This window comes from Dendrobates tinctorius, unplaced genomic scaffold (assembly GCF_039654945.1).
Source record: "Dendrobates tinctorius isolate UK_male_01 unplaced genomic scaffold, ASM3965494v1 ptg000028l, whole genome shotgun sequence".
NCBI classification, from domain to species: domain Eukaryota; kingdom Metazoa; phylum Chordata; class Amphibia; order Anura; family Dendrobatidae; genus Dendrobates; species Dendrobates tinctorius.
The window spans coordinates 95,548,145-95,566,258 of record NW_027361696.1 but is presented as its reverse complement, the minus strand read 5'-3'; the positions used below and the strand labels follow the sequence as shown (position 1 = coordinate 95,566,258).

The 18,114-nt window shown below is 42.1% G+C and overlaps 1 protein-coding gene across 2 annotated transcripts in view; it reads right to left on the bottom strand.

The window, feature by feature from the left end:
* Positions 1-18,114, bottom strand: part of FAM83E (family with sequence similarity 83 member E) — a 177,169-nt gene that overhangs the window by 85,215 nt on the left and 73,840 nt on the right. For both annotated transcript variants that reach the window (XM_073571183.1, XM_073571184.1), the window contains one exon: positions 12,801-12,968. In XM_073571183.1, coding sequence (XP_073427284.1) covers positions 12,801-12,968 — 168 coding nt within the window. The remainder of the gene's footprint in view (positions 1-12,800; positions 12,969-18,114) is intronic.

Below are 18,114 nucleotides of genomic sequence, written 5' to 3'. Positions count from 1 at the left end.
TGGCTCTACTTCTATCAGGGCTTCCTCCACCTCCTACACCAATTCCTGCCTCCCATCCTGCTCCTCCTCATTCTCCATCTCCATTGTGCTATCTCAGAGCACGACGTCCACATCAGCTGGAGTTTCTGTAGCACAGCCTCAGCAAAGCAGCAACATGCTCTGCTGAAGATAATTTGTCTAGGAGACAAATCACACAACAAGCCACAGTTACTGAAATGAATAACAGACCAAACAGATCTGAACCTCCAACCTGGAATGGTCGTGTATGATAATGGATGTAACCTGGTGGCAGCTGTGAAGCTTGGCAAGCTCACACACATACTATGCTTGGCACATGTGCTCAGCTTGGTACTTCAGTAATTCAGAAAACCTACCCAGATTTGACAGAGCTTATGGTTAAGGTACACCACTTCAGTGTCTGTTTACGCAAGTCAGCTAGAGTTGCCACTGCTCTGGCAGTGCTGCAGCAGCTCTTGCAAGTGCCAGCTCATCGACTTGTGTGTGATGTCACCACTCGCTGAAACTCCACAGTGCACATGCTGGCAAGTCTTTGTGATCAACAAAGGTCAGTTGTGGAATACCTGCTCCAACACTTTTCCACAACACCAGATATCAGCAGCACATAAAGTGTTTTAATGTTATATTTGAATGACGCCCGGCAGTTGTTGCCTTCTAGGGTTTATGGATGACCCTACTATAATTATTTTCCTGGCTTTGCACTTTGGGTAAAGCCTTTGAGTATGGGATTATATCAACTACATTGTCATCACAATATTTGAATGAGGCACTACAGTTGGTAGCTTCAAGTGTGTATGAATAACCTTGCTTGTCATTTTTTGGCAGGATTTGCACTTATTACATGGCCTTTACACTGTGTTCCAAATTATTATGCAAATGATATTTTTCTATGATTTTCCTAAATAGTCAGTACAAATGACAGTCAGTCTAATAAAAGTCATCACCCTTTAGAGTATACATCAAATTTTATTGAAGAAACCTCCCAATGATAACAGTATAATCTCCAAAATGAATAAGAACTCAAATTGCACTGTTCCAAATTATTAGGCACAGTAGAATTTCTAAACATTTGATCTGTTTTAAAGAACTGAAAATGTTCATTTGTGGCATTTTCAGCATCAGGAGGTCACATTCACTGAACAAAAAAGCTATTTAACTCCAAAACATCCTAACAGGCCAAGTTACATGCTATCATAGGAACCCTTCTGTGACATCACCTTCACAATTCTTGCATCCATTGAACTTGGGAGTTTTTGGAGAGTTTCTGCTTGGATTTCTTTGCATGAAGTCGGAATAGCCTCCCAGAGTTGCTGTTTTGATGTGAACTGCCTCCCTCATAGATCTTTTGCTTGATGATACTCCAAAGGTTCTCTACAGGGTTGAGGTCAGGGGAAGATGGTGGCCACATCATGAGTTTATCTCCTTTTATGCCTATAGCAGTCAATGACTCAGAGGTATTCTTTGCAGCATGAGATGGTGCATTGTCATGCATGAAGAGGATTTTGCTCCTGAAGGCACATTTCTGCTTTTTATACCATGGAAGACAGCTGTCAGTCAGAAACTCTATATACAGTACTTTGCAGAGGTCATTTTCACACCTTCAGGAACCTTAAAGAGCCCTACCAGCTGTTTCGCCATGATTCCGGCCCAAAACCTGACTCCTCCTCCTCCTTGCTGAAGTCGCAGCCTTGTTGGGATATAGTGACCATCCACCAACCATCCATCTGGACCATCCAGGGTTGCTCGACACTCATCAGTAAACAAGACTGTATGAAAAATAGTCTTCATGTATGTAATAATAATAATAATAATAATCTTTATTTATATAGCGCCAACATATTCCGCAGCGCTTTACAGTTGAACAGTTTCAAACACAACAGTCATAAGTAACAACGTTAACAATACAATAATTAAAGCGAAATAAGACGACCCTGCTCGTGGAACTTACAATCTACAATGAGGTGGGGGGGATACAAAGCACAGGTTTGTATTTACAATGATGTATTTACAATGACGGTCCAGCAATCTTCAGTGGGTGGGGGTTAGATGGAGATAGTGAATGGGCTACACACACACACAAACATAACATGACTTTGATTACTGAATGTGATAGGCCGCTCTGAACAAATGTGTTTTGAGCGAGCGCCTAAAACTATGCAAATTGTGGATGGTCCTAATATTTTGGGGTAGAGCATTCCAGAGGATGTCTGGACCCACTGCTATAATTTCTGCTTGTGAACAATTTTTAGGGGTGGCCGAATAGTAGGATTATGCACCACAGCAAGCCTTTGAAGGATCCTACACCATGAGGTTCAAGGGACTCCAGAGGCACCAGCAGCTTTAAATATCTGTTTGCTGGTTTGTAATGGCTTTTTAGCTGCTGCTCTCTTAATCTGATGAACTTGCCTGGCAGAAACCTTCCTCATTCTGCCTTTATCAGCACAAACATGTCTGTGCTCAGAATCAACCACAAATCTCTTAACAGTAACGATGGTCACGTTTAAATTTTTGGGAAATATCTAATGTTTTCATCTCTTGACCAAGGCATTGCACTATTTGATGCTTTTCAGCAGCAGAGAGGTCCTTTTTCTTACCTAAATTCCTTGAAACCTGTGCCCTGCTTAATAATGTGGAACATCATTCTTAAGTAGTTTTCGTTTAATTGGGCTCACCTGGTAAACTAATTATCACAGGAATTTGAGATTGATTTCAGTGATCCAAAGAGCCCTGATACACAATACCATCTATGAGTTCATTTGAAAAACAAAAAATTACATCTTTATGACGCTTAAATCCAATTTGCATAATAATTTGGAATGCAGTGTATTACTCTAGAGGTACCACTGTATGACAATTTGAACAGAATGTGTATAAGACCCTCCTTTACATCTAATACAGGGTGTATCCGAGTACCTCTGAGTCCCTAAATTTTGGCAGTTCTTGCTTCCTTCTTAAATTACTCTAAAATGTCCTATCTTTTAATTAAAAATACAATTTTGGTTTACTTAAATTATATTTTTTCAAATCATTTTTAAAAACAGAAAAAAGTTTAACAATTTTTTCTGTAAACTGCAATTTTTCATTGATTTTGAATGTTTTATTGTCAGTCCTTAAAATGGAGTAATAGTGTGACATAATTGTTCTCAGCAGCGATCTCGGAGTCAGAGATTCTTCTACGGATCTTTCCCTTGCTGTTCTCCTTCCATTCAGCACTTTTCACATCCATTTCAATATTATCACTACCTCCTAGACCTCTTTGAAGTGTCTGAAGGAAAAAAGCTTGGATTTCACATTGACTCCCATTAAACTCAAAACAAGTATTCGAGTATTAGCAATTGCTTTGTTCAAGCAACAAGCACCTGAGCATTTTAGTACTCGTTCATCTCTACTAATAGCCACAAAGATATTTTATCAGTGGACATTCAGCTCCTTTTTTAATATTTTCTAAGGCTACAGCAGAGTAAAGAGAAGACAAAAATCTTTGACCATCACAGATGTTGATTCCAAAATCTAGGCTAGGTACACATACATACAGTTCTTTCCATATAGCACAGCATCAGGAAGGTAATCCTGACAGAGCCATTCACTTTATGATACCAGTGCAGTTGTTTTGGACACTGTCTGGACTGTCTCGCCAGTGTTTTTCTTTTTCAGACAAGCATACATACATGGTCTGCTACATTTTTATGCACATCTGAAAAAGACAAACACTGCCAGGAGGGTGGCCAAATAAATACGACAGCGACTATGTCATCCTTACAATACTAAATGGCTCTATTATGGCTCTGTTGGCTTTTCCGTCAGAATTTTGTTTTTAGGGGATTCTGATAGAAACCCCGGATACAAAGCTCCGCAGAGAGCAGTGTATGGCCGGGATCACTCTACCATGTGTGATGCGAGAAACTCGCACGAGTCTCACGCATCAACACCAGGTGCTGCCGCCAGCACTCAGGACCGGAGATGTGGCTGCATAGAAATACATGCAGCCGCAGATCCAGTCCTGAGTGCCGGCGGCAGCGCCAGGTGTAGTTGTGAAAGACTTGTGCGAGTTTCTCGCATCACACACGGTAGTGTGATCCCGGCCTATGTGTGTTAATCTAGCTTAAGCCATCAAGAATGAAAACTCATGCTTTTGGAAGTGCATTGAGCAGCAGGGTGGTGTGCTGGTAAAAGGGAAAAAAAAATCTTTTAAATCTTCTGCCTGAGCGAGTGTGAACGAGCTGAGTGTGACCTGAGCGTAAGTGCGAACTGTGGTAAGTGTGTGACTTGTGATTCAGTGACTTTGGATTCAGGGAGTTTCCAAGGGAGGTATTACTGAATTGCTGTTATATTTTATTAATACTTTTTATTTATTTTTGCTTATCTTTTTGTCTGGTGCAATCCCCATTAGGATGTGCTCCACTATTGCCAATGCCATCCAGTGCACGTCTTGCCACATGTATGAAGTCCTTGAACAGTCGGTCGAGGGTGCATACTGCTGTGCGAGATGTGAGCACGTTGTGCATTTGGAAGCCCAGATACTGGATCTAAATGTGCAGCTGGCAACACTGAGATCCATAGACAATATGGAAAGGAGTCTTCTGATCACTGAGCATACGCTCAATGGAATAGATGAGGGGGGGATGCTACGTTGGAGCTGCAGGACAATGAAGCAGCTAGCTGGGTGACAGAAGGCGGGGTAGAGGGAAGAGCACCAGGGAGGATAGTCCTGATCTGGCACACCCCAATAAGTTTACTAATTTGGCAGATGAGGGGAGTGTTAGTGCAGGAGTAGCATTGCTGCAGCAAGGCATGTCCTCTGAAAGCCGGAAGAGTGTCTGCTCCAGTAAGGGGGGAAACAGGAGAGCAGGGCAGGCCAGACATGTTCTGGTAGTGGGAGACTCAATTATTAGGGGAACAGATAGGGCAATCTGTCACAAAGACAGGGATCGTTGAACGGTGTGCTGCCTACCTGACGCTCGAGCCCAACACATCGTTGATCGGGTTGACAGATTACTGGGAGGGGCTGGTGAGGATCCAGTGGTCATGGTGCACATTGGCACAAATGACAAGTTAGGCTAAGTGCACACGTACCGGAACTCTCGCGGAAATTACCGCGAGAGTTCCGGAATTCCAGTCCGCGGGAAAATCGCATTTTAAATTCCCGTGATTTTCCCGTGGAAAAACTAGCATTTTGCAAGCGTATTTAGCTTGCAAAATGCTAGCGTTTTCCAAGCGATCTGTAGCATCGCTTGGAGAACTGATTGACAGGTTGGTCACACTCGTCAAACATAGTGTTTGACAAGTGTGACCAACTTTTTACTACTGAGGCTGCCTATGCGGCGTCAGTAGTAAAAGATAGAATGTAAAAAAAAATAAAACACGGTGTTATTCTTACCTTCCGACGTCCCGCGCATCCGTTCCCAGTAGTCCTTTGCGAAAATGCCCGCGATGACGTCCGTTCTCGCGGGATCGCGATGTCTCGCGGTAATTCGCGATGACGTCGTGTGAATGACCGCGAGACTTCGCGATCCCGCGAGAACGGACGTCATCTCGGGCGTTTTCGCAAAGGACTACTGGGAAAGAGAGCGTGGAGAGAGGCGGGAAGGCTGCGCGGGACATCGGAAGGTGAAAATAACAATATTTTTTATTTTTAAATTCTATTTTTTACAGGGATATGGTACCCAAAGCCCGGAGGACAGTCTCCTCTCCTCTGGACCATGGGTACCATCCGCAAATGTTCTGCTTACTTTCCGCATGGTGTGCACAGCCACATGCGGGAAGTAAGCGGAACAATGCATTCCTATGGGTGCGGGATCGCCGCGATTCCGCAAATTAATGAGCATGCTGCGGTTTTTACCGCGAAGCGATTCCGCCGCGGTAAAAACCGCAGCATTAGCACAGCATTGCGGAATCCCATAGGAATGCATGGAATGCTTATTTTTCGCGTTTTCGCGGCAAAATCGCGCGGTTAAAACCGCCGCAGAAACGTGAAAAAAATGCCACGTGTGAAAGCAGCCTTAGAGGTAGGTGGAAGGTCCTTAAAGAGGATTTCAGGGAATTAGGCTGTAAGCTTAAAGCAAGGACCTCCAAGGTGGTATTTTCGGAAATACTTCCTGTACCACGTGCCACGCCAGAGAGTCAACGGGAGATTAGGGAGGTTAATAAGTGGCTCAGGAATTGGTGTAGGAAGGAGGGGTTTGGGTTCCTGTAGAACTGGGCCGACTTCTCAGTTGGCTACAGGTTCTATGCTAGGGACGAGCTGCATCTCATTGGGGAGGGTACAGCTGTGCTGGGGGAGAAAATGGCTAGAAGGTTGGAGGAGAGTTTAAACTAGGGATGGGGGGGAAGGTATTCCTTTTATAGGAGGGAAAGACAGTGCAGATAGAGACCTGGGCACAAATAATGAAATTGGGGGTGGGGGTGGCATGGGGGGTCGGGTTAGAACAGTTAATAATTTAAGAAAGAATAGAGGTACAGAGAGATACATAAAGTGCATGTATACTAATGCCAGAAGCCTCGCCAACAAAATGGAGGAATTGGAGTTAATGTTGTTGGAACATAATTATGATATGGTGGGGATATCTGAGACATGGCTGGACGAGAGCCATGACTGGGTGGTTAATTTACAGGGCTATAGTCCATTCAGAAATGACTGAACAAATAAGAGAGGGGTAGGCGTGTGTTTATATGTAAAATCATCCTTAGAACCCATCCTTCGTGATAATATATATGAATCTAATGAAAATGTAGAGTCCCTGTGGGTAGCGATAAGGGGAGGGGGGAAAAATAATAAATTACTGATAGGGGTTTGTTATAAGTCTCCAAAAATAATGGAAGCAACAGAGAATATCCTCATAAAGCAAATAGATGAAGCGGCGACTCAAGGAGAAGTCATTATTATGGGGGACTTCAACCACCCTGAAATACATTGGGGAACCGAAACCTGCAGTTCCAGCAAAGGTAATAGGTTTTTGACAACTATGAGAGACAATTACTTTTCACAACTGGTTCAGGACACAACAAGAGGGGGGGCACTGCTAGACCTAATATTAACCAACAGGCCAGACCGCATATCAAATGTAAGGGTTGAGGGTCACTTGGGTAATAGTGATCACAAGATAATAAGGTATCAGGTGTCCTTTAATAAGATGTGTAGTACAGTAGAGGGGTTACAAGGACACTAAACTTCAGGAAGGCAAATTTCCAACGGATGAGAGATGATCTTGGTGCAATTAACTGGGACGATATCCTGAGGCATAAAAATACACAAAGAAAATGGGAGACATTTATTAGCATCCTGAATAGGACCTGTGCACAATATATACCGTATGGGAATAAACATGCTAGAAATAGGAGGAAACCACTATGGCTAAATAGAGCTGTAAGGGGTGCAATAAGAGATAAAAATAAAGCATTTAGAGAATTTAAGCAAGTAGGTAGTGATGAGGCATTAAATAAATACAGAAAATTAAATTGACTCATTGCCAGAGAAAGTAAAAATAATCCCAAAATATTCTTTAACTACATAAATAGTAAGAAGCTAAAAAATGATAGTGTTGGCCCCCTTAAAAATAGTCTGGGGGAAATGGTGGATGAGGATGAGGAAAAAGCCAATTTGCTAAATGACTTTTTTTCAACAGTATTTACACAAGAAAATCCCATGATGGATAACATGATCAGGGATAAAAATTATCCATTAAATGTCACCTGCTTAACCCAGCCGGAAGTACGGCGGCGTCTAAAAATCACTAAAATTGACAAATCCCCGGGCCCGGATGGGATACACCCCCGAGTACTGCAGGAATTAAGCACTGTCATAGATAGACCATTATTTTTAATCTTTAAAGATTCCATAATAACAGGGTCTGTACCACAGGACTGGCGTATAGCAAATGTGTTGCCAATATTCAAAAAGGGGACAAAAACTGAACTTGTAAATTATAGGCCAGTAAGTTTAAGATCAACTGTGGGTAAAATCCTGGAGGGTTTTCTAAGAGATATTATACTGGAGTATCTGGAGAAGAATAACCTCATGACTAGTGTTGAGCATTCCGATACCGCAAGTATCGGGTATCGGCCGATACTTGCTGTATCGGAATTCCGATACCGACTTCCGATATTTTTTCAATATCGGAATTCGGCATCGGAATCGGAAGTTCAAAGTTGATTGACAGACTGACGTCATCATGATGCGCCGTCATTTCGGGCCTTCCGGGGGTCTCTGCCGGCCTGCCGGGGGGCTGTGCCGGCCTGCCGGGGGGCTGTGTGGACTGCCCGGGGTCTGTACCGGCCTGCCGGGGGGCTGTGCCGGCCTGCCGGTGGTCTGTGCACCCTGTGGGGGTCTGTACCGGCCTGCCGGGGGGCTGTGCCGGCCTGCCGGTGGTCTGTGCACCCTGTGGGGGTCTGTACCGGCCTGCCGGGGGGCTGTGCCGGCCTGCCGGTGGTCTGTGCACCCTGTGGGGGTCTGTACCGGCCTGCCGGGGGGCTGTGCCGGCCTGCCGGGGGGCTGTGCAAGCATCGTCCGATGGGACTACAAGTCCCATCGGGCGATGCCTGCTACCATGACAGTGATTGACACATTAGCCAATGATGGGACAGTAGTAGTCCCATCATCCGGCTAATGTGTTAAATGTTAAAAAAAAAAAAAAAAAAAATACTACATACATACTACATGCATGCTACATACATACTACATGCTACATACATACTACATACATGCTACATACATGCTACATACATACTGCATGCTACATACATACTACATACATACTACATGCATGCTACATACATACTACATGCATGCTACATACATACTACATGCATGCTACATGCTACATACATACCACATACATACTACATACATACTACATACTACATATATACTACATGCATGCTACATACATACTACATGCTACATACATACCACATACATACTACATACATGCTACATACTACATACATACTACATACATACTACATGCATGCTACATACATACTACATGCATGCTACATACATACTACATGCATGCTACATACATACTACATACTTACTACATGCTACATACATACTACATACATGCTACATACATGCTACATACATACTGCATGCTACATACATACTACATACATACTACATGCATGCTACATACATACTACATGCATGCTACATACATACTACATGCATGCTACATGCTACATACATACCACATACATACTACATACTACATATATACTACATGCATGCTACATACATACTACATGCTACATACATACCACATACATACTACATACATGCTACATACTACATACATACTACATACATACTACATGCATGCTACATACATACTACATGCATGCTACATACATACTACATGCATGCTACATACATACTACATGCATGCTACATACATACTACATGCTACATACATACCACATACATACTACATACATACTACATGCTACATACATACTACATATATACTACATGCATGCTACATACATACTACATGCTACATACATACCACATACATACTACATACATGCTACATACATACTACATATATACTACATGCATGCTACATACATACTACATATATACTACATGCATGCTACATACATACTACATGCTACATGCATGCTACATACATACTACATACATACTACATGCTACATACATACCACATATATACTACATACATACAATACATTCATACAATACATACATAGACATACAGTACATATAACATAGAGTAACATACTTACCAATACTTGTCACATTGTTCCCCGAAGCCATTGTCTTTTCCGGAATAAATATTAACATAACAAACCACAAAAATACTCACCCACGATCCGAAGCAGTCCACGAGTGTGTCCCACGACGATCTTGGGTAGAGAACTGCAGCATCAGATGATGCTGCCGTTCTCTACGGGCTGCAGGAATCCAATGACGGAAGGTAGGTATCCTTCCGCACTGTATTCCTCCGCCACTTAAAAAAAAAAAAAGTCCCTAGTCTCACAGCAATGGCATAAAGTGAGACTAGGGACTTTTTATGCAGTGGACGTGGTGTACATGGACTTTTCAAAAGCTTTTGATACAGTGCCACACAAAAGGTTGATACATAAAATGAGAACAATGGGGATAGGTGAAAATATGTGTAGGTGGGTTAAGAGCTGGCTCAGGGATAGGAAACAAAGGGTGGTTATTAATGGAGCACACTCAGACTGGGTCACGGTTAGCAGTGGGGTACCACAGGGGTCAGTTTCGGGCCCGCTTCTTTTTAACATATTTATTAATGACCTTGTAGGGGGCATAGAGAGTAGAATTTCAATATTTGCAGATGACACTAAACTCTGCAGGGTAATCAATACAGAGGAGGACAATTTTATATTACAGGAGGATTTATGTAAACTAGAAGCTTGGGCTGATAAATGGCAAATGAGCTTTAATGGGGATAAATGTAAGGTCATGTGTGACACCCCAGAGTCCGGTTGTCACAGTGATATTGCCTCCCTCTATGAGGTGAAGTCATGCTTGGAGGCTGAAAGAGACTCCCATGCCAGGCAGCATAGATTAAATCAAAATTTCTTGTTGCAGGTCAGAAAAGGGAGATGCCTTATAAATTCTGGCCAGCAGAGGGGGTTGGTGAGTCAGCTAGAAATCAGCTGAGGGGGTTGTCATGGAAACGAAGCAGCTGTGAGCTGTGATGAGAAATGATAATGACAGTTAAACGTGAGGACGTCAGGTAAAAGAGATCTTTCTGGAAGATCCTGTCAGTTCAAGAGAGGCAGCTGATCTGTGAAGAGGGAAAGGACAAGAGCAGAGACTAAGAGACTCTAGGGAAGCTAAAATACTGCATATCGCAGACCCCTGAGTGAAGCGCTAATAAAGAGAAAAGGGACATCAGAGTCCTAGGCTGACAGGAACTGTACGCCCTGATAGCCGAATCTGAAAGTACAGGGGATTGTAAATTCCTGTGCACTTTAATCACCTGAGGGCATGACAGCGGATAAGGAGCCCAGGGCCGATGGTGAAGAGAACGGTACCCGTGGAATAGGCTCATGCTGACAGCCGTACAGGTTAGTGAAACCATCACGAATAGAGGGTCGCAGCATACTTATATACAGCGGAGACCCACACACAAAGCGCAGAAAGGAAGGTCCTAAATCCCCACCTGACAAGGTGGATCCCCTGAATGCCTCCAGGCGAGCCAGACTCATTCCATCACCTGTATGTGGTACTCCGGACTGCAACCTATTACCAGTAAAAGGTACAGAAACTGCACCTCTCTGTGTCTCTCTCTCATTTATCTGCACCCCAACGTTTACAGCCATTTTTACTATTTATTTAACATCTTTGCCCTGGGACTACAGCCCTACCTGTGGAGGGCTACAACATCATAGCTGCGCCCAACATCCATCCCAGAGAAGCAACACCGCAGCGCTGGTCACCTCTGACTAGAATACCACAGGTGGCGTCACGTATTTCACCATCTAATAACTTTATTTTCATTTTTACCACATAAATACCACACAACTTTCCCCTATTTTAATACTGGACGCCTCTGGGCCACAGACCGGGTAGCCGCTGCCGTGACACCGTCCCCCATGGAAGTCGATGGGCCCGGTATCGAGTACCCCCAGTCCCAGCGGGGCGCTCCACATGCACTTGGGTAGAACGAACAAGATGTATAATTATGTGCTTAATTGTAAAACACTGGGCAAAACTGTCACTGAAAAAGACCTTGGTGTATGGGTGGACGACCAACTCACATTTAGTGGCCAGTGTCAGGCAGCTGCTGCAAAGGCAAATAAAATAATGGGATGCATTAAAAGAGGCATAGATGCTCATGAGGAGAACATAATTTTACCTCTATATAAGTCACTAGTGCGACCACACTTAGAATACTGTGTACAGTTCTGGTCTCCGGTGTATAAGAAAGACATAGCTGAACTGGAGCGGGTGCAGAGAAGAGCGACCAAGGTTATTAGGGAACTAGGGGTTCTGCAATACCAAGACAGGTTATTGCATTTGGGGTTATTTAGTTTGGAAAATCAAAGGCTTAGGGGTGATCTTATTACAATGTATAAATATATGCTGGGACAATACAAAGACCTTTCTAATGATCTTTTTACTCTTAGACCTGTGACGGGGACAAGGGGGCATCCTCTACGTCTGGAGGAAAGAAGGTTTAAGCATACTCACAGATGCGGATTCTTTACTGTAAGAGCAGTGAGACTATGGAACTCTCTGCCATATGATGTTGTAACGAGTGATTCCCTACTAAAATTTAAGAGGGGACTGGATGCCTTTCTTGAAAAGTATAATATTACAGGGTATATGCACTAGTTTCCTTGATATTGCGTTGATCCAGGGAGCTAGTCTGATTGCCGTATGTGGAGTCAGGAGGGAATTTTTTTCCCCAATGTGAAGCTTACTGTTTGCCACATGGGTTTTTTTTGCCTTCCTCTGGATCAACATGTTAGGGCATGTTAGGATAGAATATGGGTTGAACTAGATGGACGTAAAGTTTCCCTTCAACCTTAATAACTATGTATGTTACTATGTCAACAGTAGACTTCTACAATATTTCTGCCCTATAAAAATGAAACTAAAGCTCTGTAACCAGAAAGAATACAATTACGGTAATATTGCAGCCATGAGATTTTCTAGAATGTCGCAATTTCACATATTATTCTAAATTCTGCACAATCGCACACCTTTGCCAACTTTTGGAAATTATCTAAAAGAGAAAGTATTGGTTTTAAAATCAGTAGATATAAGAAAAGAGTGGAAACTGTACCTCTGTGAATCTAACATTGATTCCGGTTGATTCCACCATATGAATAAATGAAGCCAAATGTTGTAAACTTAGGATGATGTAGACTGGAACCATACGTCTTGTAGCTGCTTCATACATGTCTAAGAAAATATCTGGATCTGTGAATATGTCCATCACAACTGCAATGACCTAAAAGAAAAACTTAAAGTTACTCACAGTAATTCATTCCTTCCTGGAGGATCTGAAGAAGGAAGAATTTTTCCCAGTATCTGCTTTCAAGGGAAAATAACATAACAGTTTCTATCAGAGATAAGCACCAGGTTTTTAGCAATTATTTATTCCTGTTAGGGTTTATTCAGAAATCAGTACATTTCATCATTGTTTGTAAGCCAAAACAAGGAGTGGAACTTACAAAGAAAAACTGTAATTGAAAGAATTGAGAGTCCTCAGTGGTTGATACCTTTAAATGGCTAACTGAAAAGATGGTAACAAATTGCAAGCTTTCGAGACTACTCAGGTCTCTTCATCAGGCATAGACTAATACAAAATCTGAAGAGTCACATATTTATGCACAATACAGCACAGAAAAAATGCAATAGATGAGACAAGTGACGTGAAGCAGAAATGATTATGGGAGAGGGAGAAACATAAATATTGGACCAGTTCATATATAAGGAGTCTGGATGTTTTATTGTCCTCTGATTGGGGTCTCCTAATGTGTTGTGATGCCCCCACAGGGTCTTAGGAGCAAATTCCTTAATTGATGTAAAAAGACATAAATCCATGCGACACATGCATTCCAGCATTGAGAGTGTCAAAGGTTGTCATAAATTTATACTCTCAGACTCTTGTCTGTCTCTGAGATGTGAAGCTACCTTTTAATACCTGTAATTTCATATCCATGGTGTTGTGGTCCATCATACAAAAATGTTTTGCCACAGGTAGATCCATTCTTTTTTCTCTTATTGTGTGACAATGACATCGTCACATAATAATGTATGATGGACCACAACACCATGGATGTGAAATTACTGGTATTGAAAGGTAACTTCACATCTCAGAGAGAGAAAAGAGTCAGTGAGTATAAATTTATGATGACCTTTGACACTGTCAATGCTGGAATGAATGTGTCGCATGGATTTATGTCGTTTTACATCAATTAAGGAATTTGCTCCTAAGACCTTGTGGGGGCATCACAACACATTAGGAGACCCCAATCAGAGGACAATAAAACATCCAGACTCCTTATCTATGAACTGGTCCAATATTTATGTTTCTCCCTCTCCCATAATCATTTCTGCTTCACGTCACTTGTCTCATCTATTGCATTTTTTCTAGGCTGTATTGTGCATAAATATGTGACTCTTCAGATTTTGTATTAGTCTATGCCTGATGAAGAGACCTGAGTAGTCTCGAAAGCTTGCAATGTGTTACCATCTTTTCAGTTAGCCATTAAAAGGTATCAACCACTGAGGACTCTTCTATTCAGAATATTTTTCTATCTACTGGCTAACACGGTACAAAGATATACACTCACTGGCCACTTTATTAGGTACACCTGTCCAACTGTGTGTTAAGACTTAATTTCTAATCAGCCAATCACATGGCGGCAACTCAGTGCATTTAGGCATGTAGACATGGTCAAGACAATCTCCTGCAGTTCAAACCGAGCATCAGTATGGGGAAGAAAGGTGATTTGAGTGCCTTTGAACGTGGCATGATTGTTGGTGCCAGAAGGGCTGGTCTGAGAATTTCAGAAACTGCTGATCTACTGGGATTTTCACGCACAACCATCTCTAGGGTTTACAGAGAATGGTCCGAAAAAGAAAAAAAATCCAGTGAGCGGCAGTTCTGTGGCCGGAAATGCCTTGTTGATGCCAGAGGTCAGAGGAGAATGGGCATACTGGTTTGAGCTGATAGAAAGGCAACAGTGACTCAAATTGCCACCCGTTACAACCAAGGTAGGCAGAAGAGCATCTCTGAACGCACAGTGCGTCGAACTTTGAGGCAGATGGGCTACAGCAGCAGAAGACCACACTGGGTACCACTCCTCTCAGCTAAGAACAGGCATCTGATGGCTACTTTCAGCAGGATAATGCGCCATGTCATAAAGCTCGAATCATCTCAGATTGGTTTCTTGAACATGACAATGAGTTCACTGTACTCAAATGGCCTCCTCAGTCACCAGATCTCAATCCAATAGAGCATCTTTGGGATGTGGTGGAACGGGAGATTCGCATCAGGGATGTGCAGCCGACAAATCTGCGCCAACTGTGTGATGCCATCATGTCAATATGGTCCAAAATCTCTGAGGAATGCTTCCAGCACCTTGTTGAATCTCTGCCACGAAGAATTGAGGCAGTTCTGAAGGCAAAAGGGGGTCCAACCCGTTACTAGCATGGTGTACCTAATAAAGTGGCCAGTGAGTGTACATCTTTCCTGTATAATTGAAAGATTGTTCTGTGTTTAGGAGACACTTCTTGTTTTGGCATACAAATACTGATCAAATACTGATCAAAAATATGGATATGTGAATAAAGCTTTAGGGTATGTGCAAACAGTCAGTAAACGCTGTGGGTTGGATGCCGTACTTGTGCAGCATCAAACCTGCAGCGTCCAGATGTCCGCAAGAGAAATTTCACCCTACAATGTATTGGACGTGGTGAATCAGCATGGTTCAGTGATCAAATGTGGATTCACCTGCGTTAAATAGACGTCAGCGCTTTGGACACAACAACCATGCTCTGCGTCCAAAGCGCTCCAGTTCCTTATCATCTGCCCATACCCTTAGGGCACATTGAGTTGTCAATGATGGTCATCTAAGCAAAAACGGTCACGAGTTTCATCAGTGTTCTGAATAACACTTTCATCAGAGTTTGGTTAGTGTGTCTGTTTCTACACATTACCATCCTACTAACATTACATTAAAACAAACCATCATGGGTGCCTAGACACAAACTTTTTTTTACTATTTTATATAAACTAATAATGCATGTAAATGATCCTGCAGTTTAAATATTTTTTTTGTTATGCTTTAGTACTCGATTTTTTACTTTCCCTTTTTTGGTTGCATTTTTCATTTGCAAGTCATGTGATTAATTGAACATGTGATTGTAAGATTTCTTATATAATTATATGAATTGTAATAGAAAGAACACATTTAGTTATGTTAAGGTCTTATTCACACGTCAGCTTTGTATGTCCGCATGCGGGCCGTTATTTAACCCCTTGACCCGCAAGGGTGGTTTGCACGATCATGACCGGGCCAATTTTTACAATTCTGACCGCTGTCCCTTTATGAGGTCATAACTCTGGAATGCTTCCATGGATCCCGGTGATTCTGACATTGTTTTCTCATGACATATTGTACTTCATGATAGTGGTAAAATTTCATTCAAATAACTTGCGTTTATTTGTGAAAAAAACGGAAATTTGGCGAAAATGTTGAAAATTTCGCAATTTTCCAACTTTGAATTTTTATGCCCTTAAATCACAGAGATACGGCACACAAAAAACTTGATAACTAACATTTCCCACATGTTTACTTTACATCAGCACAATTTTGGAACCAACATTTTTTTTTGTTAGGAAGTTATAAGGGTTAAAAATTGACCAGCGATTTCTCATTTTTGCAACACTATTTTATTTTTACGGACCACATCACATTTGAAGCCACTTTGGGGGGTCTATATGATAGAAAATACCCAAAAGTGACACCATTCTAAAAAATGCACCCCTTAAGGTGCTCAAAACCACATTCAAAAAGTTTATTAACCCTTTAGGTGCGTCACAGGAATTTTTTGAATATTTAAAAAAAAATGAACGTCTAACTTTTTTTCACAAAAAAAATACTTCAGGTTCAATTTTTTTTATTTTACCAAGGGTTACAGGAGAAATTGGTCTGCAAAAGTTATTGTGCAATTTGTCCTGAGTACGCTGATACCTGACATGTGGGGGGGACCACTGTTTCGGCGCATGGCAGAGCTCAGAAGGGAAGGAGCGCCGTTTGACTTTTTCAATGCAAAATTGGCTGGAATTCAGATCGGACGCCATGTCACGTTTGGAGAGCCCCTGATGTACCTAAACAGTGGAAACCCCCCCACAAGGGACCCCATTTTGGAAACTAGACCCCCCAAGGAACTTATCTAGGTATGTGGTGAGAACTTTGAACCCACAAGGGCTTCACAGAAGTTTATCACGTACAGCGGTACAATTAAAAAATCATATTTTTTCCACAAAAATGATCTTTTCACCCCCAATTCTTATTTTCCCAAGGGTAACAGGACCCTAAAAGTTATTGTGCAATTTGTCCTGAGTACGCTGATACCCCACATGTGGGGGTAAACCACTATTTGGGCGCATGGCAGAGCTCGGAAGGGAAGCAGCGCCATTTGACGTTTTTGGCTGGAATTGAGATTGGAAAACCCCTGATGTACCAAAACAGTGTAAACCCCCCACAAATGACACCATTTTGGAAACTAGACCCCCCAAGGAACTTATCTAGATGTGTGGTGAGAACTTTGAACCCCCAAGGGCTTCACAGAAGTTCATAACATACAGCCGTACAATTAAAAAATTGCAATGTCTGTGCGCGTTCTAAGACTTCGCATACACGTCCATATGGGGCTCTCCAACCATTGGAGATTCCCAACAGACCTTGGACTTACTTGTCAGTTGATTTTATTACTGATTTACCTTTGTCTGCAGGGAACACTGTAATCTTGGTGGTGGTGGACAGGTTCAGTAAGATGACTCATTTTATTGCTTTACCAGCTTTGCCTAACGCCAAGACTCTGGTGCAATCTTCATCAGGGAAATAATCACACTGCATGGGGTTCCTACCGATGTTGTCTTAGATCGGAGGGTGCAGTTTGTCCCTAAATTCATGAGGGCGTTTTGCAACTGACTTGGGATCCATTTGTCGCTCTCTTCAGCTTTTCACTCGCAGTCCAACGGGCATACTGAACGGGTTAATCAATCTTACAGCCGAACAAAAAGTGCAATAACACGCGATCAAAAAGACGGATATAAATAAACGTGGTACCGCAGAAAACGTCATCTTGTCCCGCAAAAAATGAGCTACCATACAGTGTCATCAGCAAAAAAATAAAAAAAGTTATTATAGCTCGCAGAATAAAGCGATGCAAAAATAATTGTTTTTTATATAAAATTGTTTTGATTGTATAAAAGTGGCAAAACATAGAAAAATTATATACAGTGGGGCAAAAAAGTATTTAGTCAGTCAGCAATAGTGCAAGTTCCACCACTTAAAAAGATGAGAGGCGTCTGTAATTTACATCATAGGTAGACCTCAACTATGGGAGACAAACTGAGA